General features: G+C 47.9%; 1 protein-coding gene across 7 annotated transcripts in view; it reads right to left on the bottom strand.

The window, feature by feature from the left end:
• BRD3 (bromodomain containing 3) overlaps positions 1–27,211 on the bottom strand; it is a 336,658-nt gene that overhangs the window by 202,095 nt on the left and 107,352 nt on the right. For 5 of the 7 annotated variants that reach the window (XM_085612657.1, XM_085612615.1, XM_085612632.1 and 2 more), the window contains exon 9: positions 1,073–1,282. In XM_085612657.1, coding sequence (XP_085468783.1) covers positions 1,073–1,282 — 210 coding nt within the window. The remainder of the gene's footprint in view (positions 1–1,072; positions 1,283–27,211) is intronic. The other 2 variants (XM_085612646.1, XM_085612666.1) reach the window with 1 other exon arrangement.

Here is a 27,211-nt window from a genome sequence, read left to right as displayed (position 1 = left end):
GCCAATGGAAATGGAGGAAAAATAAGTGGCAAGCACAGGAACCAATGAAAATCCAGGAAAAGGGGGGGACGAGATGTAAGCCCATTTTAAGTTTATATTAAAAACAATAGATTTCACAAACACAGCGGAAACCTGAAAACGGGACCTTAGGATGGTTCTATCTGGAGAAAAGTTATGGAATTTGGAGGCACACTCATTTCTGATCAACAAAGATTAATGCAAGCAGAAAATTATTTACAGTGAAAAAAAAGCCTTTAGGAAAACTAAATGCAGAGGTATTCTCACAAACACAAACGCTAAGCTTAAACATAGTGCAAATGCTTTTCAGGAGGGGCATTTTCAAAGACATGTTTTTGTAAGTGACATATTTTTGTCTAACTGGCTTACTTAAAGACAGAAAAGTTGCCTCATGAGCATATTTAATTTTTCCTCCAAAATTCCTATAATGGGAGAAAAACACTAAATGTGGGAGAGACCAGGTGCCTCAAGAACAGAACCTTAGGCAATATTGTGATGTCAACAAGAAAGAAAAGGATCCCCTCATGTTTTTTTTTTAGCAAGCTAAATATTATTAGGAAATATAGGTTTAGTGAAATCCAGACAAGGATGAAGTGTAAAAACACTCAAAGGTGAGTGAGATCCATCAAGGTTTTTTTTTTTTTTTTATCACTAAAAAGGTTACATACAGATAAATAGGTATCTGTAGCTGACTGACCATGCAACAGAGAGCATCTTGTTGATATGATTCAGGGTCCCATATATTTTTAAGAAAATTGCAATTCTACATTGGAGACCATATTTTCCCAGCTAAAAGCGTTATAAGCAAAAAAGGGAACTGGGCAGGGAAATGTAGGCATAACCACTCAAACTCATTGCTCAGAAGCTATGCTTTAGTTTGTTTACATTGCAGAAGCTAAGCCTGCTAAAACATTTTTATTAAAACGCTTAAGATCACCCTCCCCTACGTTTTTGGCCACAGATCTATTAACAGTTAAAGCAAATTCACATACATTTTTATAGATTATGCATATAAACATTGTTATTGATATACAAAATAAGGTTTTGAGGTTACCTGGTCACTGGATCTCACCTGCTCCTGGAGTTCTGCCAGTCTGGTTGCTCGTTCTTCCTCGGAATCAGAGCTGTCAGAGTCAGAAGAACTCTCCCCACTGCTGTGGCTACTCTCTATGCTTTTACTGACCACTGGTGCTGCTGGGGGTGGAGGAGGTGGTGGCTCTGCAGGTTCATCTGGCATTTTTGCAAATTTCATCTCAAAAACGTCCTGCAGAAATTAGATTTTCTTTACAGAACACCAATATAAAAGCGTTATCAACTATTACATTATTCACAGAAAAGCTACTGAACCTTCCACCTATTTAATTCATCTTACCACCCAGATCAATATACTGCTCCTAGTAACCCGTCCTCAAGTTGCACCCAACAATGAAGATCATCTTAAGACATACAGATGTAATCTAGAAAAACAGTACACCTCAGAAAGTACAAACTAAACCGCTAACCATGCACGATTCATAGCTGCACTTCCAGGTACAGTTTTCGTCCTCAAGAATTGTTTGGGAGTGTAGACGTAGGCGATCATATCTCTGGCCATCCTAAAAAGAAAATCTGATGACCTTTCTAAACTTCATATAGCGTATATGTATACCCAGTAACCACATGCACTCACGTTATGAATTTATGATGTAAAGGTTAGGGATCTAAGTGAATGTGTATGGTGTTTAACATATATCTGTGTGTTTCTCTTATTGCAGGTTCTTTACATTAATCCAATTTGTCTTTTTGTGATGTTACCTAAAACAAGGTCTACCTCCTCAATATGTATTTATAAGCCTTACAATGTGCTGTAAAAAGTAGATTATATATACACAGACACATATATATATATACACACACACACACACACACACACACACACACACACACACACACGCATCTCACATAGCTGAAGATAGGACCACATGATCCATCAGCGGAGGCAGAGAAAAGGAAAATGCTACCTACTCGGTATGCATCTGTTCTTGACATATAGAGCTGTAGAGTCATATGCTTTAGTATAGATCGCCATCTGGTGGTGGGTCCGGATGTTTGCACTTGTTTTTGTACGAAGAAGTCTTTGCAGTTACGAGGTAGGTGACACCTCCTTTTGGTGATAGTGCGCATGGGCATCAATTCCATCCCCAGATTGGTTTGCCGTAAGGGTGATGATGGAGTTAGTAAGAGTAGAAATTTACGTCTATGTACACTGTGTCCAAGTAAGATGATACTGCAACAGATAAAGGTACCCGGGGAGGCGCATATGACTCTACATCTCTATATGCCAAGAACAGATGCATACTGGGTAAGTGGCATTTTCCCGTTCGAGGCATATGAGCTGTAGATCATATGCTTTAGCAGACTATACAGCAGTTATCTCCCAAGCGGTGGCTGAGCTTTATCTGTTGTTGAAAAGGTGTTCTTAAAACGGCCTGACCCACACTAGTTGGTTGTTTTGCTAAAACATCTACACAGTGCTTTGTGAATGTGTGTGGTGTAGACCAAGTTGCAGCCTTGCAGATGTCATCTAAGGGTATGTTACCTAAGAATGCAATAGATGCCCCTAGATTTCATGCAGAGTGCGCACTAGGGGGAATTGCTAATGTGCGTTGAGCTTTAATGTAGCACATTTGGATGCTCTTAACTATCCACCTTGCAATACCTGCTTTTGATATGGGATTGCCTTTATGCGGTGGCAAAAAAGCAACAAAAAGTTGTTAGTTTTTCGAAAAGATCTAGTTCTTTCAGTGGACTATAGTAGTGCTCTTTTTACATATAATGTGTGAAGAGCGCATTCTGCCACTGAGTCTGGTTGAGGAAAAAACACGGGTAGCTCAACCGATTGGTAGAGATGGAAAGCAGAAACTGCTTTGGGTAAAAATGTGGGATTAGTCCTAAGAACCACATTGTTTTGATGAATTTGTAAAAGGAATATGCTACTTACCAGTATGCATCTGTTCTTGGCATGTAGAGCTGCAGAGTTGTACACTTAGCATAGGTCGCCATCTGGTGTTGGGCCCGGATGTTTGCAGTTTGTTTTTCTTCTTGGACCGTCTTTGGAAGTCACGAGTTTGGTGACTCCTCCTTCGGTCCGTACTGCGCATGGGCTTCGGCTCCATCCTCAGATTGTTTTTCGCCAACAGGGAAATGATGGAGCGTAGTAATAACAGTGAGAAACCCATGTGTGTTGTATCTAAATAAGATGGACTGGAACGGATACAGGTAGCCGGGGAGGCGGGTGGGCGTGTACAACTCTGCAGCTCTACATGCCAAGAACAGATGCATACTGGTAAGTAGCATATTCCGTTCGAGGCATATGAGCTGCAGATTGTACACTTAGCATAGATTATATAGCAGTACCCAACCTTAGCGGCGACCACCGGTATCCGTTGCAGCTGTTTGAAAGAGTGTTTTTAGTACAGCCTGGCCCACCCTAGCTTGCTGCTGGGAATGCACATCTACACAGTAGTGTTTTGTGAATGTGTGCGGTGTAGACCATGTGGCTGCCTTGCATATGTCATCTAAGGGTATATTCCCTAGAAAAGCCATAGAAGCCCCTAACTTTCTTGTAGAGTGGGCTTTAGGGGGAACAGATAATGTTCTCTTTGCCTTCTGATAGCAAATTTGTATGCATTTTACAATCCACCTAGCTATCCCTGATTTTGAGATGGGGTTGCCTTTATGTGGTGGAGAAAAGGAGACGAACAACTGTTTGGTCTTCCTGAAGGGTTGCGTTCTTTGTATGTAATATAGCAACGCTCTTTTCACATCTAGTGTGTGTAAGGCCCTTTCCGCAACAGATTGGGGTTGCGAAAAGAAGACAGGTAATTCCACTGATTGATTGAGGTGGAAGGGGGTAATGACTTTGGGCAGGAACTTCGGATTAGTTCGAAGTATGACCTTGCTGTGATGCATTTGTATGTAAGGTTCCTGTATGGTGAACGCTTGTATTTCACCAACCCTTCTAAGGGAAGTGATAGCTACAAGGAAAGCTGTTTTCCAGGTGAGAAATTGTAGCTCACATTTGTGCATTGGTTCGAAGGGCGGACCCATTAGTCGTGTAAGGACCAAATTTAGATTCCATACAGGGGAGGGTGGTGCCCTGGGAGGAATTACTCGTTTGAGGCCTTCCATGAAGGCTTTAATAGCGGGCACTCTGAAGAGTGACAAATGCTGTCTGTTTTGTAGATAGGCAGCGATCGCTGCTAGGTGTAGGCGTATGGATGAATACGCCAGGTTACACCTGTGAAGATGGAGCAGATAGCATATGATGTGTTGTATGGATGCATCTAGAGGGTTGATTGTATTGTTACGGCAGTACATTACAAATCTTTTCCACTTTGCGGCATAGCATGCTCTAGTGGTAGGACGTCTGGCTTCCATGATGATGTTCATGCAATCAGGGGGAAGGTTAAGGTACCCGAATTCTAAGATTTCAGGAGCCAGATCGCCAGGTTGAGCTGAGCTGGGTCCGGGTGCCTGATTTCTCCATGGTTCTGGGTTAGGAGGCATGGGGAAAGGTGCAGTTTTTGATGTGGTACCACTGATAGTTGTAGTAGCGTGGTGTACCACGGCTGTCTGGCCCACGTCGGAGCTACCAGAATGAGTGTGAGGGAGTGCTGTTGTAGTTTCCTGACCACTAATGGAATTAGTGGGAGAGGTGGAAAGGCGTATGCAAATCTGCCTGACCAGTTCATCCATATCGCATTGCCCTTGGACAATGGGTGTGGGTATCTGGCGGCGAAGCTTGGGCATTTTTTGTTTTCGTGGGTGGCGAAGAGGTCTATTTGAGGATGCCCCCACTGTCGGAAGAATGGGTGAAGAACTTGTGGATGCAGTTCCCATTCGTGTAGTTGTTGAGTCTGTCTGCTGAGCAGATCTGCTATGGTGTTTTGTACGCCTGGAACATGTTGTGCCAGGAGAAAAATGTTTTGGGGAATTGCCCATCTCCATATGCTCTGGGCTAAGCGGGAGAGCTGGGGGGAGTGTGTCCCCCCCTGTTTCTGTATATAATACATCGCAGTCATGTTGTCTGTGCGAATGAGGACTGCTTTGCCTGAAATCTGCTTTTGGAAAGATTTTAGGGCTAGAAAGATCGCCAAAAGCTCCAGATGGTTGATGTGGAGCGTTTTTTGCTGTGGCGTCCATAGACCTTGCATTGTGAGGTGTAAGAGGTGCGCTCCCCAGCCGGAGAGCGATGCGTCCGCTGTTAGAGTCACTTGGGGAACCGGGTCCAGGAACGGCCGTCCCTTGGAAAGGTTTGTGGTGTTCCACCACTGCAGAGAGTGATGTGTGCGGCCGTCCACCAACACCAGATCCGTCAGCTGACCCTGGGCCTGGTTCCACTGTTGTGCTAGGCACTCCTGAAGTGGACGCATGTGGAGTCTTGCATGGGGCACTATGAAGATGCAAGACGCCATCATCCCTATGAGCTTCATAAACACTCTTGCTGGTAGAGAGTGTTGAGGAAGGAATATTTTGCGTAAGGCTAGAATGCTTGTGATTCTGGCTGAGTTTGGATAGGCAATACCTTTTGAGGTGTCTATGGTGGCCCCGAGATATTGCTTTGTGTGAGATGGTATGAGGTGGGACTTTTGGTAGTTCACCGTGAAGCCTAGCTGATGAAGCAGTTGGATGGTGCTGTTTGTATGTTGCACGCATTGGTGGTAGGACGCGGCTTTTATGAGCCAGTCGTCTAAGTAAGGGAAGACGTGAACATGTTGACGTCTGAGGTGTGCTGCTACTACTGCTAGGCATTTGGTAAACACCCGTGGTGCAGTGGTGACCCCGAAGGGGAGAACCTTGAATTGGTAATGTTGCCCGTCCACCACGAACCTGAGGTATTTTCTGTGAGAGGGGTGTATTGGAATGTGAAAGTACGCGTCTTTCAGATCCAGTGTTGTGAGAAAGTCTCCCTGGCAGAGGAGTGGGAGGACTTGTTGTAAGGTGACCATGTGAAAGTGGTCTGAATGTATGTAGGCATTTAGAGGCCGGAGATCCAGAATGGGTCTGAGGGTCTCGTCTTTCTTTGGGATTAAGAAATATAGGGAGTAGACCCCTAGATTTCGTTGATTGTCGGGTACCTGCTCTATGGCGTGTTTCTGGAGGAGCGAGAGTACCTCTTGTTTGAGCAGTGTGGAATGCTCTTGGGACATTGGACGGTGCCTTGGTGGGATATTGGGTGGGGTAGATGTTAGCTCGAGGCAGTACCCTGACCGAATGATTTGGGTCACCCATTTGTCCGATGTTATGGACTCCCATACGTGGATAAAATCTTGTAGTCTGCCCCCGACCGGAGTGGAATGGTCTGGGGGGAGCGAAGGGGAGTCATTGTGCGGGTGGGGTGGCAGAACGGGTATTGTTGGTTTTGCCCCTGCCCTTATTGTTGTTGCCTCTGTAACCACCTCTTTGGTTGCCCTTTGAAAAGGTATTTTGAGGAGGGGATTTGTAGGAGGTAGAGGCATTATCGGTGGAGGAGCCTCTACCTGTGCCACGAAAGGACGAGCGTCGAAAGGAACGCTTAGAGGCTTGGGTCTGGAGCGCTCCCATAGACTTCGCTGTGTCTGTATCTTTCTTCATTTTTTCGAGCGCTTCGTCTACCTTTGGGCCAAAGAGTGTTTGCTGGTCAAAGGTGTGATTAAGTATTGATGTCTGGACCTCAGGCTTGAACCCTGATATCCTGAGCCAGGCATGGCGTCGAAGCAGGACACTGGTGTTTATGGCTCTAGAAGCAGTGTCTGCTGCATCGAGGGCACACTTAATGGAGGTGTTTGTGATTAGTTTGCCCTCCTGTATCAGGTCATGAGCTTGGCGTTTGTATTTCTCTGGAAGGTGCTGCATAAGAGCCTCTAATTCATCATAGTGTGCTCTATCATATCGCGCAAGCAGTGCTTGTGTATTTGCAATGCGCCACATGTTTGCAGCCTGGTAGGCGGTGCGTTTACCAGACGCGTCCAGAAGTTTAGATTCCTTGTCTGGTGGTGGGGCATCTCCTGAGGATTGGGAGTTAGCCCTCTTTCTAGCTGTGGAGACAACTAGGGAATCTAGAGGAGCAGGGCCCTTGATGTATGCAGGGTCTGTGGGTGCCGCCTTGTACTTCTTCTCTATTCTAGGGTTTAGTACTCTGGCTCTGACAGGGTCTTTGAATACCTCTGTAGCGTGCTTGGTGACACCCTTAAGCATGGGTAAAATAGCAGTGGAACGATCTTGTAAATCAAATGTATCCAGTAGGAAGTCTTCTTCCACTGGTTCCGTGTGCATGTCCACCCCATGGTAGTGTGCTGCTCTCTGCACTAAATGGTGAAACCCTAAAGAGTCCTCTGGAGGAGACGGCCTTGATGGGTATAGGTCGTCTTGAGGTACATTGGGTACATCAGGGTTATTATAATCCTCCCATGGATCTGGGGTCCCTGGTGGAGTGGGATCCATTGGGGCGTCCCCTGGGTCATTGTCCGGGTCCCCGTCATCCGGGTCTGGGGATGGGGCCGGATCGTAGTGAGGTAAAGGTGGAGGGGGTGGTGGTGGGAGGGGGGGTGGCAGTGGGGAGGGTACTCTAAGGGGAGAAGTAGCTGAGTCCCTCTTTTTGGGTGGAGGAGGAGGAGCCGGAGCCTCAAGGCGACGCTTCTTAGTAATCACAGTCAAAAGGCCAGTCTTTGGATCTCTGGACAAAGTCTTTTGTAAAGGGTCTGGTGTAAACAGAGCCAATGGCGCCGAGTCGTCTGTCGGCACCGGCGATTTCGGAACCGGAGGTTTCGATGTTCTGTGTACGCCCTGCTTTTTGGAGGTCTCCGTGTGTTTCGGCGTCGAATGCTGTTTCGGCGCCGGAGCGTCGGTGCCGACCGATTTCTGTTTGTGTTTGGTCGGCGCCGAGTGTCCAGGCTTCGGCACCGGTGGTTTCGGAGTCGAGCTGGATTTTGCAGGCTTCGGTGCCGAGTGGTGTTTATCGGCACCGGGCGTCGGCTGGCTCGATCCCGAGCTGCCGTGAGACTTTGAGTGCTTCGACACCGGGCCCGAAGGTGGGGTGATCGAGGCTTTGGTTTTGGTTTTGCCCAGGCCGGCAGGCGAGGGAGTAACCGGAGTCTCTTTGGTTTTCGGTGCGGGGCTGGGAGGGGGCATTGTACTCACGGCCCGCTGTCCTGGTGTTACGTCCTCCAGGTCGGAGTCGTCGGCCTCGGAAGCGCTGACGATGTCTTCTCCCAGTTCGGTGTGTGTCTGCCCCGAAGCTTCGGCGTCGTCTCCGAAGATGTCCGGTGGAACTGTCGAGGATGAGTGCGCCATGGTGCGTCGAGCCTTTCGATCTCGGATCGTTTTCTTCGATCGAAAAGACTTGCAGGCGGGGCAGTCTCGAGCCTCGTGTTCCGGAGAGAGGCAAAGGTTACACACCTGATGGAGGTCGGTGTGGGGAAATTTAGACCCACATTTTGGGCACTTTTTAAACGGAGTCCTTTCCATCGGCCGGGACCGGAGTCGCGGAGGGCCCGAAGGCCGGTGTCGATGTACGGGATGGAAAAAGTGCCGCTTCGAGAGATGAAGATGATGAAGGAACTCGAAGAATCGAGGATTTTCCGTCGAGGCTGGAACCGTAGAAGTTCGAAGCCGGAGTACGAAGGATCACATCCGAGCCCGATGGCGGAAAAAAACAATCTGAGGATGGAGCCGAAGCCCATGCGCAGTACGGACCGAAGGAGGAGTCACCAAACTCGTGACTTCCAAAGACGGTCCAAGAAGAAAAACAAACTGCAAACATCCGGGCCCAACACCAGATGGCGACCTATGCTAAGTGTACAATCTGCAGCTCATATGCCTCGAACATGGTTCTTGTATGGTTAGCGCCTGGAGCTCACCAACTCTAAGATGTGGTGGCTATAAGGAAGGCTACTTCCCAAGTGAGAAACAAATAGTTTCTTACCTGTCGGTGTAGTTTTGCAGCTTGAAGACTTTCTGGATTCACTATGCTGTACATTATTCCACGGTCTAGTGGTTGGGTCCGGAATCGTAGTTTTTCTCTCTTTTTTGTTCGTGGCCCAGGTGGGCGTTGACGTCCCACTATTTGGTGTCCTCCCGTGACGTCGGCGGGCTTCCTCCAGAAGCTCCCACCTTTGGGCGCCATCTTAAGATTCTTTTTTAGGTCTCGCTGGCGTTGCAGCGCGAAGAGCTGCCGCCAACGAGACTTATTGTTGCCGTGTTTGCTCCCAAGGGAGACAGACCAGGGCACGCGCAGCGATCGGGGTCTGTGGACGCGCTTGAGACGCGCTTGCGCAGACGCACACGCCCCCAAGCGCGCGCCACGCTCCGCGGGGCTTGTCTTGTTCACTTAATAACCATGGCTCTCCAGTGAGATCACTGTTGCCATTCATTACGGACCTTGCACTTTTATCCCTTCACTTAAACCTTAAAGTTTCCTCACCAGGACTTTAAAAATAGAATAAATGTTTTCAATTAGGCTTGTTACGAAAGTTCGATAGCTCAGCATCAAGGGAAATGAATAAAATAAACCATTACCTTCCCAGGCCCCCATGATTCCAGCAGTCCCTCCTTCACACACACTGGTAGCGTCACCAAAGAGACTACAAAACACTTCCGGAGCACAATAGGGGCAGGCTTTTGAGTAGACTCTACCATCAGACTCGGAAGGGGGGGGGGGGGGGGGGGGGGGGGAGGAGAGATCTTCAAATCCCCACCTTAGAGCAAATTTTATTTTGTCGTTCGGTGGGATACAAACAAGAAAAACGATCGCTTGCGATTATTTTACAGTTTAAGTGGCACACAATCGAGCAGCAGAAACTGCAAACCCAGACACATATCAAACATGGTATCGCCCTCAGGAGGAAACAGGGAGCCATCTTTTCCAAACATAGATAAGGGACAATATAATAGTATATTCCAGATGAAGCGGCAAAAGGAGGCAAACGACAGCAATGGAAGTCGTTTCGAAGCATTTATTTAATGACAAGTGAAAAACACACTTCGAAAGTTTAAACATGCGCTACTGTAAGTATTACACTTGTACACAATTAAATTTAAAACTTCACATTTAATTTTTCCGTTGACGCAATCATTTTCTTTCTTTCTTAACTCAAAACATATTCTTACGATCAATATAGAAAAAAACACGTATTTGACTTTTATATTGTCTTCCGGTCTAATATAGCAGTGAAAACTCAACGAATCACTATTTCAAAATGGTTGGTTTATTTGTATTCACAGAGAGGGCAGCACATCCCGCCAATCTTTCTAGTAAACTTAGCAGGATGCAAAGCGGCTGCAGTCCGGACGTGTGCAGGCACAGACATGTACGCTTCCTGTACACTATTTTCCGATTACACCACAGCTAATTTTTTTGGAGGGGTGGTGCATTCAAAAGATGTGGCCTTTCGTGATTGGTCTACACCTCAGTCAGTTAAATGTCTCTTGGAATGGGCTGGTCACACGGCTGTCAACGAGCCTCGTATTAATTGGTGTAGAAAGAGGACAAACACAGGCTTCCTGCTATTTTTGGAACACAGTTACCTTTAACAGTAGACATCGATACACTTAAACAGAATAATGACGAAGAGGCCACTGCTGGGTAAGAAAAAACACAAAGGCTCCCAGTTCCACGTGGGACTATACCGTGTACCTGTCAGAAACCTTTTTCAATTTTGGGATTTGTAGTCCTGGTTTGAAAATGTGTTAAATAGGACCTCACTCCCAACATGCAACAACAAGCATTGGCATAGCCAATAGGTCTCGCTTTTGGGACCTTATAAGTATTTAGTTATGCAGCGCAATATCCTTGGTGCAACAACAACTGTTGCATGGCTAAACACTTATAAGGTCCCAAAGGCGAGACCTATTGGCTATGCCAATGCTTTTTTTTTTGTTGCGCTAATTCGACCGGAAGTTATAGAAGTGCTTTACACGAGCACCAGTTACTTTAAACAGGGAAACATACATTTTTGGGTAGGCACGGGGAGATTAAGTGATTTGACCAGAATTACAAGATGTTAAACCAAACTCGTTCCGCCACTCTCACCATTAGGCCACATCCTCTCCCCGTTAATTGTGATATTATTGTTATTGGAGTCTGCTTATATTATGGGTTTTATTTTTATTCAAGTTCCATCCATTGTTAAATGAGTATGGGCATGCCAGTGGTGATGAACAACGGAAGACAGTTTGGAGGAAAAGCACACAAATTCCGTAAATACCAATCAATGGTGCGGCAGTTGTAGTTTCGCTGGAGCACAGAGGTCCAGAGGCCCAGTCAATCCTGTTAAGTATTGTATTTACTATCTTTTCAGCCTTTATCAGTATTGCGAATAAGTGGATAGCGCCACTTACAAAGAATTCACTTTCATATTGCTCAATTTTTATAGATCTATCGTCGATCCAGATTTCTTTTGCTTTATGGGACCTGTACTCCTGATCTCACTACGGATTAATCAGCTCTACAATCTCAGAATGCAAATTAAAAACAAACTGAACTCGATGGGCTACACACGAGTAAGGGAAAATATTATGTGACATTTAGTAATTTTGAAATTTGTGACCAACATACAAGTGCAATCTAAAACAGAGGAACGTTTTATGAAGATATATTGTTCCACAGTATGCTGCATACACAATCGTAGACTGCCCACATTTAAAATATAAAAGCCTATCACATACATTTAGCAACACACGACTGGATGGTTTGTGAATACTGCGAAATATGATGTGGGCGTATTTTTATCCATGGTTTTTTTTTTTGCACGTTCACTGGGCATGGCCGCTAAATCGACTAAATGCACCTGCATCCATGATCAGTGTTTTACCCGGAGGGCAAAGGTTTGAATCCTGTCGTGTCCTCTCACCTTTTAGTAAATGGGTACCATTGAATAGGATAACAACTAACGGCTGTTATATTGCGCCAAGAGGCTTCTCAGGATTAAACTTTTTTTTTTCTTCTTTTTTACAAATACACAGGTTCAGTTTAAATGTGCTTCCTTTTAGATGCATTGAAAAAACACACAATTGCCATCTCAGACATCCACTTCACTCCAAAACACATAAGTTAAAAACATTTACATTACAATGCCAATAGCGCAAACTCTAAACAATGCGAGACCTAATGCATTGCAAATGCTTGTTTTTCTTGTCTTGTGCTATTTGGATCATCCTTTTGTGTATCAAATCCTTTTTTTCTTTTTTAAATCTTTTTTTTTTTTATCCCCTTCCTCCTGTCTCATCTTTCTGGCGGAGGTGGGTGGGTTCGCTAGTGAATCCATAAAGTCTTCAAGCTGCAAAACTACTCCGACAGGTAAGAAACTATTCGTTTTGCAGCGTGAATCTTTGTGGATTCACTATGCTGTGCATAGACTTTGTAGCGGTTTGCTAAGTTTGTGGCGGCTGGGTGGAAGATGAGCGTTGGTTGTTGAATATATGATGAAGCACTTTTTGTCCTACTTGTGCTTCCTTGTTCATCTGTATATCCACGCAGTAGTGCTTAGTGAACGAGTGCACTGAGGCCCATGTTGCCGCCAGGTAATGTCTTGGATGGGTGTGTTTGCCAGGAAGGCTACTGTTGCTCCCTTTTTTCTGGTAGAGTGGGCTTGTGCCGCTCCTTGTAGTTCTTGTCCTGCCTGCTTGTGGCAGAATTGTATGGTCTCTGCGATCCATCGTGCGATGGTGCCTTTTGTTACCGGTCTTCCCAAGAAACTGCTTGCGAAAGACACAAAGAATTGCTTTGTTTTCCTACAATCTTTAGTTCTCTCAATGTAATGCATCACTGCCCTTCTAGCGTCCAGAGTGTGCAGTGCCCTTTCTGTGCTTGTGGATGGTTTCTGAAAGAAACTAGGTATCTGTATTGTCTGGCTTAAGTGGAACCTTGACACCACCTTTGGCATAAAATGTGGGTCTGTTCTCATTACCACCCTGTCATTGTGAATTTGAATGTAGGGTCCTTGTAGTGTTAGCACTTGCAGTTCGCTCACCCTGCGTAGCGAGGGATTGCTACCAGAGAAGCGGTCTTTATGGTGAGCATTGTGAATGGGTTCAAAGGGCACCTTCGTAAGTTGCGTGAGAACTACATTGTGGTTCCAAGTCAGTGGTGGTACTCCTGGAAGAAGTGTCTTAGTCTGCCCCCTACCGGTGTCACATGTTCGCCGTTTTCTCCTTTGTGTGCTTGTAACTGTTTTCTGAGCCTTTAGTTGTGCCGCCCCTGTAGAGATGTGTGGGTGGGCACGTTCGGTACAGCGGAGTGTGTGAAAGTGCCATCTTTCTTGCATGGTATGCCCCCACTTTTTGCTGAATTGCTGAATGTACTTTGACTAAGTGTACCCTGGACTCCTGCCAATCAGGTGCCCAGGGCCTATGTTCCTTCCCTAAAACACACAAACTCCCAATTGGCAAACCCTGGCCACATGTCAGCCCCTGGTAAATGGTACCCTAGGTACCCAGGGCCTTGTGACCATGGAAGGCCTCTAAGGGCTGCAGCACTCATTGTGCCACCCTTAGAGGCCCTGTACCCTTACAAACACACACTGCCTTTGCAGGCTGGGTGTCTGGGTGCAGGACAAAACAAAGAGTCGACATGGCACACTTCTCTGTGTACCATGCCCATCAACTACACTGCCAAGGCATATATCAGCCACCCCTCTGGCTGGGTGCCTTATGCCAATGGTGTGGGCGCAGAAGCCCTGTGCCCCTACAGTACCCAGGTCCATTCCTGGGCACTGTAAGTGCAGTGCTGCCATTTAAGAGTACATGGTGCTGAGAGCTCGTCAAACAAGAACTCCACAGCACCATAATGGCAACACCGAAGACTGGGAAGTTTGGTTTCAAACTTCTCAGCACATTAAACCCACACTGATGCCAGTGTGGAATTTAATGTACCAAGCACCCCAGCGGGCATCTTAGAGATGCCCCCTTACAACTAACCTACAATCCACCTTTGCTCTGAGGCTGCCCAGGCTGCCACACAGCAGACACGTTGCTGGACCCCTGGGTGGGAGAGCCCCTGCAACAATGCACATCCTGGGCGAGGTGATAAATCTCCTCCCCCAGGATGAGCAAAGGGAAGCTTCAAAGGCATACCGCCTCTGTGAGCTTCCCCAGGCCACTGCAACCCCCCACTCTGGCGGGAAGCTTGGCCGGAAACCCCAAACAAGGACAGGGGATGTGCCAGCCTGCCTACCCCACCCCTCAGGTGGGGGAGGCGAGGTGAAGCACATTTCCGGGCTCTCGCCATCTTGAAGATGGGAGGCCCTACCCTATCAGGACTAGGCTACTGCCCCCCTCCCACAGGAGAGAGGCAGGATAAGGGGTGTACCCACCCCAGGACAGGGACCCATTGGTCCCTGGCCTTCACCTACCTGTAACGCCCCTAAATCTAGTATTTAGGGGCACCCTGAACCTTCCTTCCCCAGATTCCAGATTCGAAATTACAAGAAGAACAAAGACCTGCCCTGCAGCTGCTAAAAAGAGGAAGACACCAACTGCTTTGGCCCCAGCCCTACCGGCCTGTCGACCCTCGAACCTGCTCCTGCTCCAGCGCGGCATCTCTCGTGGCCAGCAACCTCAGCAACCCCGGAGGACCTGGCTACCTTTTGGCTCCAAGCCCCTGGGACTCCCATGAGTAGAGGCTCTACTCGAAACCTATCTCTAACCCCTGGCAGCAGCCCAGAACCGCGAACCCAGAACACTCTGCACCAGCCGAGCCTGGCCAGTGCCGGAGTGAACAAAGACCCTGAGGACGACCCCACGGCGACTGTGACCCCGAGTCCGGCAACCAAGGACCTCCCTCGACATTCCTGAAGAAGCCTGCAGCCTCAGAACCAGGTGCCCCCCCCAACCGCGATCAACTGAGGGTAAGATTTCCCGACACCTAAAGGCACCCCTGCACGGGGCGCCCCACGGCCCCGTGTCCAACCCCGGGGTACCTACCTATCCTCCAACTACCCAACTTACCTCTCGAAGTGGTGGTGGCACCTGAAGAGTCCTCGTCCCCGAGCTTGCAGTCTTTTTCCTAACCGGAGATTTCCCATTGACATCCATTGACCGCCCGAAGGCTCAAAAGCACTCTGCACCCAGCCGCCCGAGTGGCCCTGGCTGTGAAAACTCTACTCCTTCCTACTTCCCCACTTGCCCTGAGTAAGTGACCAGGAGCCCAGCTCCCACAGCCGCGTGGCTTGCCAGTGAGCAGCAACCAAACAAGGCCCCCCCCTATCCCTCATAGGATAACATTGGGCCTAACTCTCTCTGCACCCGGCCGCCCTAGAGCCGCTGAGGGTGAACCAACTGTACCTGCCTGACCCTAGGAGACCCCTGAGTCTGTGCCCAGAACCTCAACCCTGCCAGTCGAATACTTACCCTTAAACCGCAAACTCCATTTTCCTCATAGGGTAACATTGACTGGCTTTTTCCTGAAATTTCTTCTAAGTGTGGACTTTTCAAATCTTCAAATATTCACCAAAAATCAGCCGAGTGACAAAAACGAATTTACTCACCTGTTCCTAGGTGAACTCCCAGTGCTGGATCTTGGTGCCCAGCACTGACTCTGAAAAATCTCTACAACTGTACTTACCCTTAACTCAATTTTCTTCCATAGGAAACCATTGACTGTTTTTCAGTGAAATTTCTTCTAAGTGTCGATTTCTGCAATCTTTAAATATTCTTCAAAAATCGTATATCTGAAAACGTAATTGCTTACCTGTTTTGGATAAAGGTCCCAGTACTGAGTCTAGGCACCCAGTACTGGATTACAAAAGTAACGAGAACGTACTGTACCTGTAACCTGCATTTTCTTCCATAGGGAAACATTGATTGTTTTCTCTTAAATATTTTTTAAGTGTCAACTTTTAAAATAGCTAAATATTAGTTAAAAATCATTACAGTACTAAAGTCGACTTTCATCACTTGATTCTGAGAACTGACCCAGGACTGAATCTAGGATCCAGCCCTGGAATTCCAAAAGTAATCTAAAAAGTAATCTGTTGCAAATAACTTGAATTTACTATTGAGCTCAATGTATTGTGTTTAAAAATAGAGTTGCCTACTGCAACCTCTTGTAACTGTTAACTAAAATCTACTGCATATTGCAAAAGTATTTATATGAAACATCTATTGTTGAGAAAGTATATTTTAACTCCAAGTGTTGGTTCTAAAATAAAACAAGCATATATTTTTTATATATAAACCATTGGCCTAGAGTTCAGTTATTGAGTGTGTGAAACCATTTGCTGACTGAGTGTGTACAACAAATGCTTTACACTGTCCTCTGGTACTGCCTTACTGCTCGACCAAGCTACCACTTTAGAGAGTAAGGTTATATCTAACTTTAGCCTCTGCCAAACATTTGGGGGACTGTGGACTCTGTACACCCTGTACCTATTAAGGAACAGTATATACAGAGCCACTTTCTCACACGGAGTCACTTTGAGGTGGATTGCTGCTGTCCCCCCCTTTCTCGTTTGTCCACGTCCGTTCGGTCGCCCCCGAAAGGACTGGCCCCTAGGTTGGTACTGCCAGTTTTGCTGTTGCTGACTTTTCTGTGCCTGGTTGTTACCCTGATAACTTTACTGGAAGGTCTGGTGCGACGTTCCCGTCTGGTTTCCTCCCCTGCCGTTCGGTCTCCTTAAGGGGGTGCCCCTTCTCATCCCTCTGAACTGCAGTGCTCCCATGGCCCTCGCAGTTTCATCCTCCTTTTTGAGCTGTGTCAGCTTCTCGTCCACTTGTGTGCTTAACAGTTGTTCCCCATTGAGGGCTGTGTGCAAAATATTATTCCTCCTTTCTCTCACCCTTATCATGAGCCTGCTGGATGTGTCCGCCGCACTCAGGGTCGATTTTAGGCAGGTGTTGGCCATGTTCTTGCCTTCCTCCACCAGGTGTGTTGACCTCTGCTGGTATTGTTCTAGGAGATGTTTGAGTAGCTGTCCGACCTCTTCCCAGTGTTGGTACGCATATCTGTTTATTAGGGCATTGGAGTTCACAATGCGCCAGTGAATTGCTGCATTCCTTTCTATTTTCCTCCCTGTGAGGTCTATCCTCTTACTCTCCTTGTCTGGAGGTGGCCCAGAGTTTGTGGGAATGTTGGCCCTCTTTCTGGCTGTCGCCGTTATAATGGAGTCGGCCGGTACGGATCCCTGGATATATGATGGATCCTTCGAGGAATGTTTATATTTTTTCTCTGTTCTAGGGGTGACAGACCTGCAGGTTGCTGGCTCCTTGAAAGCTTCCCTGCCTTGGTCCAGTACACTTGGGAGCATGGGAAGGAATTGGTTCCTAGTTTGAGTGGGTAGCAGTGTTTTTAAGAGGAAGCAGGCCTTTGGTTTTTCTTCCTCTAATTTGACCCCATACGTTGCTGCAGCATTCTTGATGACCATGTTGTAGATGCCAATGTCGTCAGGCGGCGAAGGCCTCGACGGATAAGACTCTACGGCTTCTTCTGGGCTTTCGGTGTCTAGGTCCTGCCAATCCAGGTCCTGCGCCATCGAGGGAGTCAATTCCAAGTTTTTTTGTTGATCTTCCTCGCCTATTCCCTCGTAATAATACAGGCCCTCTTCGTCCTGCTGCTCTGCTCATCCGTTCTTCGAAAACCTTCTTCCTCTGAAGGATACTCTCCATTTCGGCCTCGAGCCTTCTTTTCTTCCTCTCCATTTCGGCCGCCTGTTCGGCGGCGAGAGTTTCGCCGCTTCTTTTCGATGTTGACGTCGAAGTCGCCTTTGGCTCTTTTTCCTTCGGCGTCTAACGCCTTTTCGGGGGAGTGCTTCGACAACCTAGGTTTCTCTTGAGCTTTCGCCGGCTGGGAGTCCTTTTTGAAAGGATCCGCTGGGCTGTTTGTCCATGGACGCAGCTGTGGCTGTCGATTGCTTCAACGCCAGTGCTCGTTTCGAGGACTTTGGCTCTGGTTTTCGAGAGTCTGTCGGGGTTTTAGGGGTCAACGTGTCTCTTACCTCCTTTGTCGACTTCTTATCGGTCTCTACGACCGTGTAGTCCTTTGGTCCCTCGGCGATGTTTTCCTCTTCCCCGCTGGAGAGGCCCAAGTCCCGGAGCGACAGAGGTTCTCCTTGGCCTTGCATGGCGTAGTTCGCTCTCCTCTGTCTTTCCCTTACTCTGAGGGTCTTGGGGGTGAATGCCAAACCGGCGTTGCAGTCCTTGCTCTCTTGGTCGAATGGCAGGCAGAGGTTGCAGACCGGGTGCTGGTCTTTATGCGCGTATTTGTGGTGGCAGTAACGGCAAAATTTGAAAGGGGTTTTGTCCAGTCCTGCGCTCAGGGAGCCCTCTGTGTGCGCATTCTCCGTTTAACGTCGAAGTTCTTTAGCTTCCTCTCCTTCGTCGTCCCGGCTCTGTGTTCCTGGTTGTGAGACGAAAACTACTCGGTGGTTTTCTGCTTGATTTCTTCTCCTTTTTCCCAAAAACTCTGGAACTCCTCGGAGACGATCCAGACCCAACGGCGAAAAAAATAATCTGAAGATGGCGCCCAAAGGTGGGAGCTTCCGGAGGAAGCACGCAGACATCACGAGAGGACACCAAATGGTGGGACGTCGACGCCCTCCTGGAACACAAAAAAAAAAAAAACACTACGATTCCGGACCCAACCACTAGACCGCGGAATAAAGCACAGCAGAGAGAATCCAGGAAGATTCACGCTGCAAAACAAATAGTTTCTTACCGGTCGGTGTAGTTTTGCAGCTTGAAGATCTTTCTGGATTCACTATGCTGTGCATTATTCCGCGGTCTGGTGGTTGGTTCCGGAATCGTAGTCTTTCTTTTGTCTTTTTTTTTTTGTAGCCCAGGTGGGCGTCGACGTCCCACCATTTGGTGTACTTCTCGTGACGTCAGCATGCTTCCTGCGGAAGTCCCACCTTGGGGTGCCATCTTCGGGTTCTTTTTTCCCTCTTTTTTTTTTTAACCCTAGGCGTTCTTTAGTATTTTACTTTTTCAATGTATCCACTTTCAGTATTCTTTAGTTCTTTTACTCTGTCCTTCCACCTTCCTCTCCTGCCTCATCTTTCTGGCAGAGGTGGGTGGGTTCGATAGTGAAACAAGAAAGATCTTCAAGCTGCAAAACTACACCGACAGGTAAGAAACTATTCGTTTTGCAGCGTGAATCTTTCTGGATTCACCATGCTGTGCATAGACTTTGTAGCGGTTTGTCATCTTTGTGGCGGCTGGGTGGAAGATGTGCGTTGGTCGTTGAATATATGTTGAAGCACCCTTTGCCCTACTTGTGCTTCCTTGTTCATTTGTATAGTAGTAGTGCTTAGTGAACGTATGCACTGAAGCCCATGTTGCCGCCAGGCATATGTCTTGAATGGGTGTGTTTGCCAGAAAGGCAATCGTTGCCCCCTTCTTTCTTGTGGAGTGGGCCCGTTCCCCCTCCGTTAGCTCTTGCCCTGCCTATTTGTGGCAGAATTGTATCGTTAGTGTGATCCATCGCGCAATGGTGCTTTTCGTTACTGGTCTACCCAGGAAGCTGGTTGTGAAGGACTCAAAAATCTGCTTGGTTTTCCTGTGCTCCTTTGTTCTCTCGATGTAGTGCATCACCGCTCTTCTAGCGTCTAGAGTGTGTAGTGCCCTCTCTGCGCTTGTGACTGGGTGTGAGAAAGTGGCTCTGTATATACTGTTCCCTAATAGGTACAGGGTGTTCAGAGTCCACAGTCCCCCAGGGGCTGATAGAGGTCAAAGTTAGGTATGACCTTACTCTCAAAAGTGGTAGCTTGGTCGAGCAGTAAGGCAGTACCAGAGGACAGTGTAAAGCATTTGTTGTACACACTCAGTCAGCAAATGGTTTCACACACTCAATAACTGAACTCTAGGCCAATGGTTTATATATATAAAATATATGCTTGTTTTATTTTTAGAACCACAGAGGGGATAAAAATATACTTTCTCAGAATGAGAGGTTGAATATAAATACTTTTGCCTTAAGCAATGAATTTTTGTAAGCAGTCACAGTTGGTTGCAATAAACAATCCTATTTCCTAAACATAACAATGCATTGAGCTCAATGGTAAATTCAGGTTATTGGTAATACATTACTTTTCAGATTACTTTTGGAATTCCAGGTCTGGCTCTTAGATCTAGCCCTGGGTCAGTATTCAGAATCAAGTGATGAAAGTCGACTTAATAACTAATGATTTTTAAATAATATTTAGCTATTTCAAAAGTTAGCACTTAGAAAATATTTCAAAGAAACATTCAATGGTTCTCTATGGCAAGAAATTCAAATTGCAGGTAGAGTACTTTGTCGATACTTTAGTAATCCAGGACTGGGTACCTAGACCCAGGACTGGGGTCCTTATCAAAAACAGGTAAGTAATTACGTTTGCAGAAATTGTACGATTTTAAAAGAATATTTCAAGTTTGCAGAAATCGACACTTAGAAGAAATTTCACAGAAAAGCAGACAATGGTTTCCTATGGAAGAAAAATGAGTTAGAGGTAAGTATAGTTGTGGACACTTTTCAGAGTCAGGGCTGGGCACCAAGATCCAGCACTGGGAGCTCACCTAGGAGCAGGTGAGTAAATTCGTTTTTGTCACTTGGCTGATTTTTGGTGAATATTTGCAGTTTTGAAAAGTTCACACTTAGAAGATTTTTCAAGAAAAAGCCAGTAAATATTACCCTATGAGGTAAATGAAGTTAGCGGTTTAAGGGTAAGTACTCGACTGGCAGAGTTGAAATTCTGGGCATAGACTCAGGGGTCCCCCAGTGTCAGGTAGGTACAGTTGGTTCACCCTCAGCGGTTTCAGGACGGCCGGGTGCAGAGAGAGTTAGGCCCAATGTTATCCTATGAGGGATAGGGGGGCCTTGGTTGGTGGCTGCTGTCTGGCAAGCCACGCGGCTGTGGGAGCTGGGCTCCTTGTCACTTACTCAGGGCAAGTGGGGAAGTAGATTAGTGTAGAGAGGCACTGCCAGGGCCACTCGGGCGGCTGGGTGCAGGGTGCTTTTGAGCCTTCGGGAGCTCAATGGAAATCAATGGGAATGCTCCGGTTAGGAAAAAGGCTGCAAGCTCGGGGACGAGGATGCTTCAGGTGCCACCACCACTTCGAGGGGTAAGTTGGGTAGTTGGAGGATAGGTAGGTACCCCGGGATTGGGCACAGGGGGCCGCGTGCAGGGGTGCATTTTGGTGTCGGGAAATCTTACCCTCTGTTGATCGCGGTTGGGGGGGGGGGCACCTGGTTCTGAGGCTGCAGGCTTCTTCAGGAGTGTCGAGGGGGGTCCTTGGGTGCCGGACTCGGGGTCACAGTCGCCGTGGGGTCACCCTCAGGGTCTTTGTTCACTCCGGCACTGGCCAGGCTTGGCTGGTGCAGAGTGGGCTGGGTTCGCGGTTCCGGGCTGCTGCCAGGGGTTAGAATTAGGTTTCAGAGTAGAGCCTCTACTCATGGGAGTCCCAGGGAATCAGAGTTCAAAGGTAGCCAGGTCCTCCGGGGTTTTTGAGGTTGCTGGCCACAAGAGATGCCGCGCTGGAGCAGGAGCAGGTTCGAGGGGCGACAGGCCGGTAGGGCTGGGGCCAAAGCAGTTGGTGTCTTCCTCTTTTTAGCCGCTGCAGGGCAGGTCTTTGTTCTTCTTGCTCTTCTTGTAGTTTCGAATCTGGGATCTGTCGAAGGAAGGTTCAGGGTGCCCCTAAATACTAGATTTAGGGGCGTTACAGGTAGGTGAAGGCCAGGGACCAATGGGTCCTTGTCCTGGGGTGGGTACACCCCCTATCCTGCCTCCCTCCTGTGGGAGGGGGGCAGTAGCCTAATCCTGATAGGGTAGGGCCCCCCATCTTCAAGATGGCGATAGCCCGGAGATGTGCTTCACCTCGCCTCCCCCACCTGAGGGGTGGGGTGGGCAGGCTGGCACATTCCCTGTCCTTGTATGGAGTTTCCGGCCAAGCTTCCCTCCAGAGTGGGGGGTTGCAGAGGCCTGGGGAATCTCCAAGAGGCGGCATGCCATTGAAGCTTCCCTTGGCTCATCCTGGGGGAGGAGATTTATCACCTCACCCAGGACGTGCATTGTTGCAGGCCCGGGAGAGCAGGGGCTCTCCCACCCAGGGGTCCAGCAACGTGTCTGCTGTGTGGCAGCCTGGGCAGCCTCAGAGCAGACGTGGATTGTAGGTTAGCTGTAAGGGGGCATCTCTAAGATGCCCTCTGGGGTGCTTAGTACATTAAATCCCACACTGGCATCAGTGCGGGTTTAATGTGCTGGGAAGTTTGATACCAAACTTCCCAGCCTTCAGTGTTGCCAGTATGGTGCTGTGGAGCTCGTGTTTGACGAGCTCTCAGCACCATGTACTCTTAAAGGGCAGCACTGTACTTACAGTGCCCAGGAATGGACCTGGGTACTGTAGGGGCACAGGGCTCCTGCTCCTGTGCCCACACCATAGGAATAAGGCACCCAGCCAGAAGGGTGGCTGACATATGCCTTGGCAGTGTAAGTGATGGGCATCGCACACAGAGATGTGTGCCATGTCGACTCTTTGTTTTGTCCTGCACCCAGACACTCAGCCTGCAAAGGCAGTGTGTGTGTGTAAGGGCACAGGGTCTCTAAGGATGGCACAATGAGTGCTGCAGCCCTTAGAGGCCTTCCCTGGTCACAAGGCCCTGGGTACCTAGGGTACCATTTACTAGGGGCGGACATGTGGCCAGGGTTTGCCAATTGGGAGTTTGTATTTTAGGGAAGGAACACAGGCCCTGGGCACCTGATTGGCAGGCGCCCAGGGCACAGCAAGGAAAAGTGCATCAGCTATTAGGCAAAAAGGGGGAGGGGGGTTACTGCAACAGAAGCCCACTTACTCACACAGGGTTTTGAAAGAAACTAGGTATTTGTATAGTTTGGTTCATATGGAATGCTGACACGACCTTAGGCATGAAGTGTGGGTCAGTCCTCATTACAACTCGGTCCTTGTGTATTTGGATGTAGGGCTCTTGCAGCGTTAACGCTTGCAGTTCGCTCACTCTGCGCAGCGAGGTTATTGCTACCAGAAAGGCTGTTTTCATGGTCAGCATTTGTAGTGATGCCTTGTGGATGGGCTCAAAGGGCGCCTTCATAAGTTCCGTCAGGACTATGTTGAGGTTCCATGCCGGCGGCGGAATCCTCTTTGGTGGCGCTATCCTTTTTGCCCCTTCGAGGAATCTCTTTACTACTTGTGACGTAAAGAAACTTTCTCCCGTCTCACCTCGTGTGTAGGCCACAATCGCCGCTAGGTGGACTCTTAGTGAAGACGAACATAGTTTGGCTTTTAGTAGATGCGTGAGGTATCCAAGCACCGTTGATTCCCTTGTCAACTTATTTTGCAGTTTATTTTTTCTGCACCACAGTGTGAACCTCTTCCATTTTTCTCCATAGCATTTCCATGTGGTCGGTCTCCTTGCCTCCCGGAGCATTCGCATAGTGCTTTGAGGTAGCTTAAGGTGTGCGAACTCTATGTCTTCAGGAGCCATGCCGCTAGGCAGAGGCTCTCTGGCTCTGGGTGTAGAACTTCTCCGCTCTGCATGGAGAGTAAGTCTTTTCTTTTGGTGAACTTGTGTGGTGGCCCCTGTGCCATTTCCACTATTTGCGAGTACCATGTCTGTCTTGCCCACAGTGGTGCGACTAGGATCAGCGTCATGTTGCTGGTCTTGCACTTGTTGAGTACCCTGTGTATCAGTGGTATCGGTGGAAAAGCGTAGGCAAATGTTCTTGACCAACTTATCCATAGGGCATTCCCCTGGGATAGTTTTCCTGGTTGTATGGATGCAAAGTTTTGGCATTTTGCATTCAGGTGTGTTGCAAACAGGTCTATTGTCTGTGTGCCCCACCTCTTGAATAGTTTTTGCGTTACCTGCCCATTGAGTTCCCACTCGTGGGATGCTGAAGTCTGCCTGCTGAGCCAGTCTGCTTCTACATTGTCCTTCCCCGGTAGGTGTATGGCCAGCAGGTCTATTTTGAGCGTGATGGCCCATCTCCAAATTTCCTGTGCCAGGTTGGACAGGGGGAACGATTGTGTCCCTCCCTGCTGGTTTATGTAGAACATAGTTGTAGTATTGTCCGTTTGTATCAACACCTTTTGGTTGTACAGTTTTTTTCTTGAAGGCCTTCAGTGCTAGCTGTACGGTCTTTAATAGCAGATAGTTGATGTGTCTGACCGCATCTGCTGGAGTCCACAGACCCCTCACTCTGAGCTTGTTCATATGTGCTCCCCATCCTATCTGGGATGCGTCTGTGGTGATGGTCACTGTTGGGCTTGGTGGTGTTAAGGGCTTCCCTATTGCTATGTTCTCCCTGTTCCACCATGCTATCTCTTCTTGCACTGCGTGCATTACAACCACTAGATCCTCCCAACTTCCGTTTGCTTGTGACCATTGCTGTTGCAGCCATTCCTGGAATGGTCTCATGTGTAGTCTTACATTGGGAACTAGGTGAATGCATGACGCCATCATCCCCATGATCTTGCTCTCTATTCTCAGTGCCAGAGCTCGCCCCTTCTGGTAGAGGCGCGTCTCTTTCAGCAGGGCTAGTGTCCTTTTCTCGCTGGGCATCACCGTTCTCTTTACGGTGTTGATCTGCGCCCATAGGAAGATCTTCACTTTTTCTGGTTCCATTGATTATTTCCTCCAGTGTATTGAGAACCCCAGCTTTGTTAGTGTTCTTGTGACACGCTGTGCGTGTTCCTCGCATTTTTCGCGTGAACTTGCCTTTATTAGCCAGTCGTCGAGGTAAGGATACACGTGAATCCCTTCCCTCCGCAGGTACGCTGCTACTGCTGCAAGGCATTTGGTGAAAACCCTTGGTGCGGACTTTAGACCAAATGCCAAGGTTGTGAATTGGTAGTGATCCTTGATGGTGAACCTTAACAGATTCTTGTGCTGCCTGTTCATTGGGATGTGCAGGTAGGCATCTTTGAGATCCACGGTGGACATGAAGTCTCCGTCTCTCATTTGTGGGAGTAATTCTTGTAGGGATGTCATTTTGAATTTTTGCGTCCTTACGTACTTGTTTGGAATCGTAGATCCAGGATGGGTCTTAGTGTTTCGTCCACCTTTGGTACCAGGAAGTAGTTTGAGTACACTTCCTTGTTCCTTCCTTTGAATGATACTGGTTCTATGGCCTCCATTTGGTGTAGCTGTAGTGCTTCCTCTACGAGTTGTGTTAACTCTTGTCCTGAGTGTTCCCTTCTCTTTGTTTTTTTGTTTGGAGGTCTCCTTTCCAACAAGTGTCCGTACTGTATGATGTTGAGTATCCATTTGTCTGTTATTTTTCTCAATTCTTGGAGAAAAAATCTGAGTCTGCCGCCCACCGGTGTTGCATGCTCGTAGGCGTTTGGTTCGTGTAACCCTCTTTTGTTGGTTAATTTGTGCTCTACCCTTGGAGGGATGTTGTGGGTGAGCACTCTCCTCCGTGCGAAGTCACTTTGAGGCGGGTTGGTCTCCCACTCTTCTTCTTTGGCCTGGTCAGTTTCCCCTACTGCAAAAGGACTGGCCCCGAGGCTGGTCGTGCCAGTTCTGTTTCTGCTGCCCCTGATGCCCGTGACCCTCGCCTTGCTGGCCTTGCTGGAATGTTTGATGTGACGTTCCCGGCTGGTTTCCTCCCCTTCCAGAAGGTCTCCATGTTGGGGTACCTCTTCTCATCCCTCTGAATTGCAGGGCCCCGCCATGGACCTCGCCGTCTCATTCTCTTTTTTGAGTTGGGTGAGTTGCTCATCGACTGGTGCCCCGAACAGCATTTCTCCGTTGAAAGGGGTGTTCAGGATGTTGTTCTGTACCTCTTGCTTGAATCCTGAAATTCTGAGCCAGGCCTGTCTCCTTTCAGTGATTCCTTTTGCCATCAGTCTGCTTGATGTCTCTGTCCCGTCCAACGCTGTTTTAAGGCATGAATTTGCTATATTCTTCCCCTCTTCCACTAGATGCGAAGCTCTTTGTTGGTATTGCTCGGGGAGATGCTTGATTAGGTCCCCCATTTCGTCCCAATGTTGGTACTGGTGCCTGTTCAGTAGTGCATTGGAGTTCGCCATGCGCCAGTGCATTGCCGCGTTTCTCTCTATTTTTCTGCCAGTGAAGTCCATCCTTCTGCTCTCCTTGTCAGGAGGTGGTACAGAGGTTGCCAGAACATTGGCCCTTTTTCTGGCTGTAGGTGCGATAATAGAGTCTGCTGTGACAGATCCCTTGATGTATGGAGGGTCCTGAGAGGAAGGTTTATATTTTTTCTCTGTTCTGGGTGTGATGGATCTGCATGTTGCAGGGTCCTTGAACGCCTCCTTCCCCTGGTTCATGACACTCAAGCATGGGGAGAAACTGGCTCCTATTTTGGATGGGGAGCAGTGTTTCGAGTAAAAAGTCAGCTTTCGGTTTTTCCTCCTCTAGTTTCACGCCAAAAGCTGCAGCCGCGCTCTTTACGACCATGGTGAGAAAGACACAAAAAGTTGTTTGGTCTTACGAAAGGGTTGTGTTCTCTCGATGTAATAAAGCAATGATCTTCTAACACCTAAAGTATGAAGAGCTCTTTCTGCTACTGTCTGTGGTTGCGAGAAAAATACAGGCAACTCCCCAGACTGATTGAGGTGGAAGGGAGAAAGGACTTTCGGAAGGAATTTAGAATCAGTTCGTCGTCGAACAACCTTATTAAGATGGATTTGCAAGAAAGGTTCCTGGATAGTTCGTGCTTGTAGCTCACTAACTCTCCTAAGAGAAGTAATGGCCACCAGGAACTTTCCATGTTAAGAATTGTAGCTCACATTTATGTAGAGGTTCAAAAGGAGGACCCATTAGTCTTGTGAGAACGATGTTTAAATTCCACACAGGTGAGGGTAGAACTCTGGGAGGAATTATCCTTTTAAGGCCTTCCATAAAGGATTTGATGGCAGGTACTCTGAAAAGTGATAAGTGTTGTCTATTTTGTAGACATGCTGCTATGGCACTAAGGTAGGGGAGAGGAGTTAGCGTAACAGCTAGGGAGCTCGACCTCGGACCTGGGGGAACTGCGTTCGAGCCTCGGTAATGACGCTAAACATCCTGTGATTCTGGGCAAATCACTTAATCTCCCCGTGCCTAACAAAAATGAATGTGTGTCCTCATGTAACGTAACTGGTGCTATGTAAAGCGCTCTGATACCTGATTGGATTCGGGTCAAATCCGCGCTATATAAAACGGTGTAACAAAAAAAAAAAAGTGCAGTCTAATAAACGTACAGGCTAAGTTGCACCTTTGGAGGTGTAGTAGGTACCCTATGATGTG

The sequence above is a fragment of the Triturus cristatus genome, chromosome 1_2 (genome assembly GCF_964204655.1).
Source record: "Triturus cristatus chromosome 1_2, aTriCri1.1, whole genome shotgun sequence".
Classification (NCBI taxonomy): domain Eukaryota; kingdom Metazoa; phylum Chordata; class Amphibia; order Caudata; family Salamandridae; genus Triturus; species Triturus cristatus.
The sequence above is the reverse complement of the archived record's forward strand: the minus strand, read 5'-3'. Positions and strand labels throughout refer to the sequence as shown.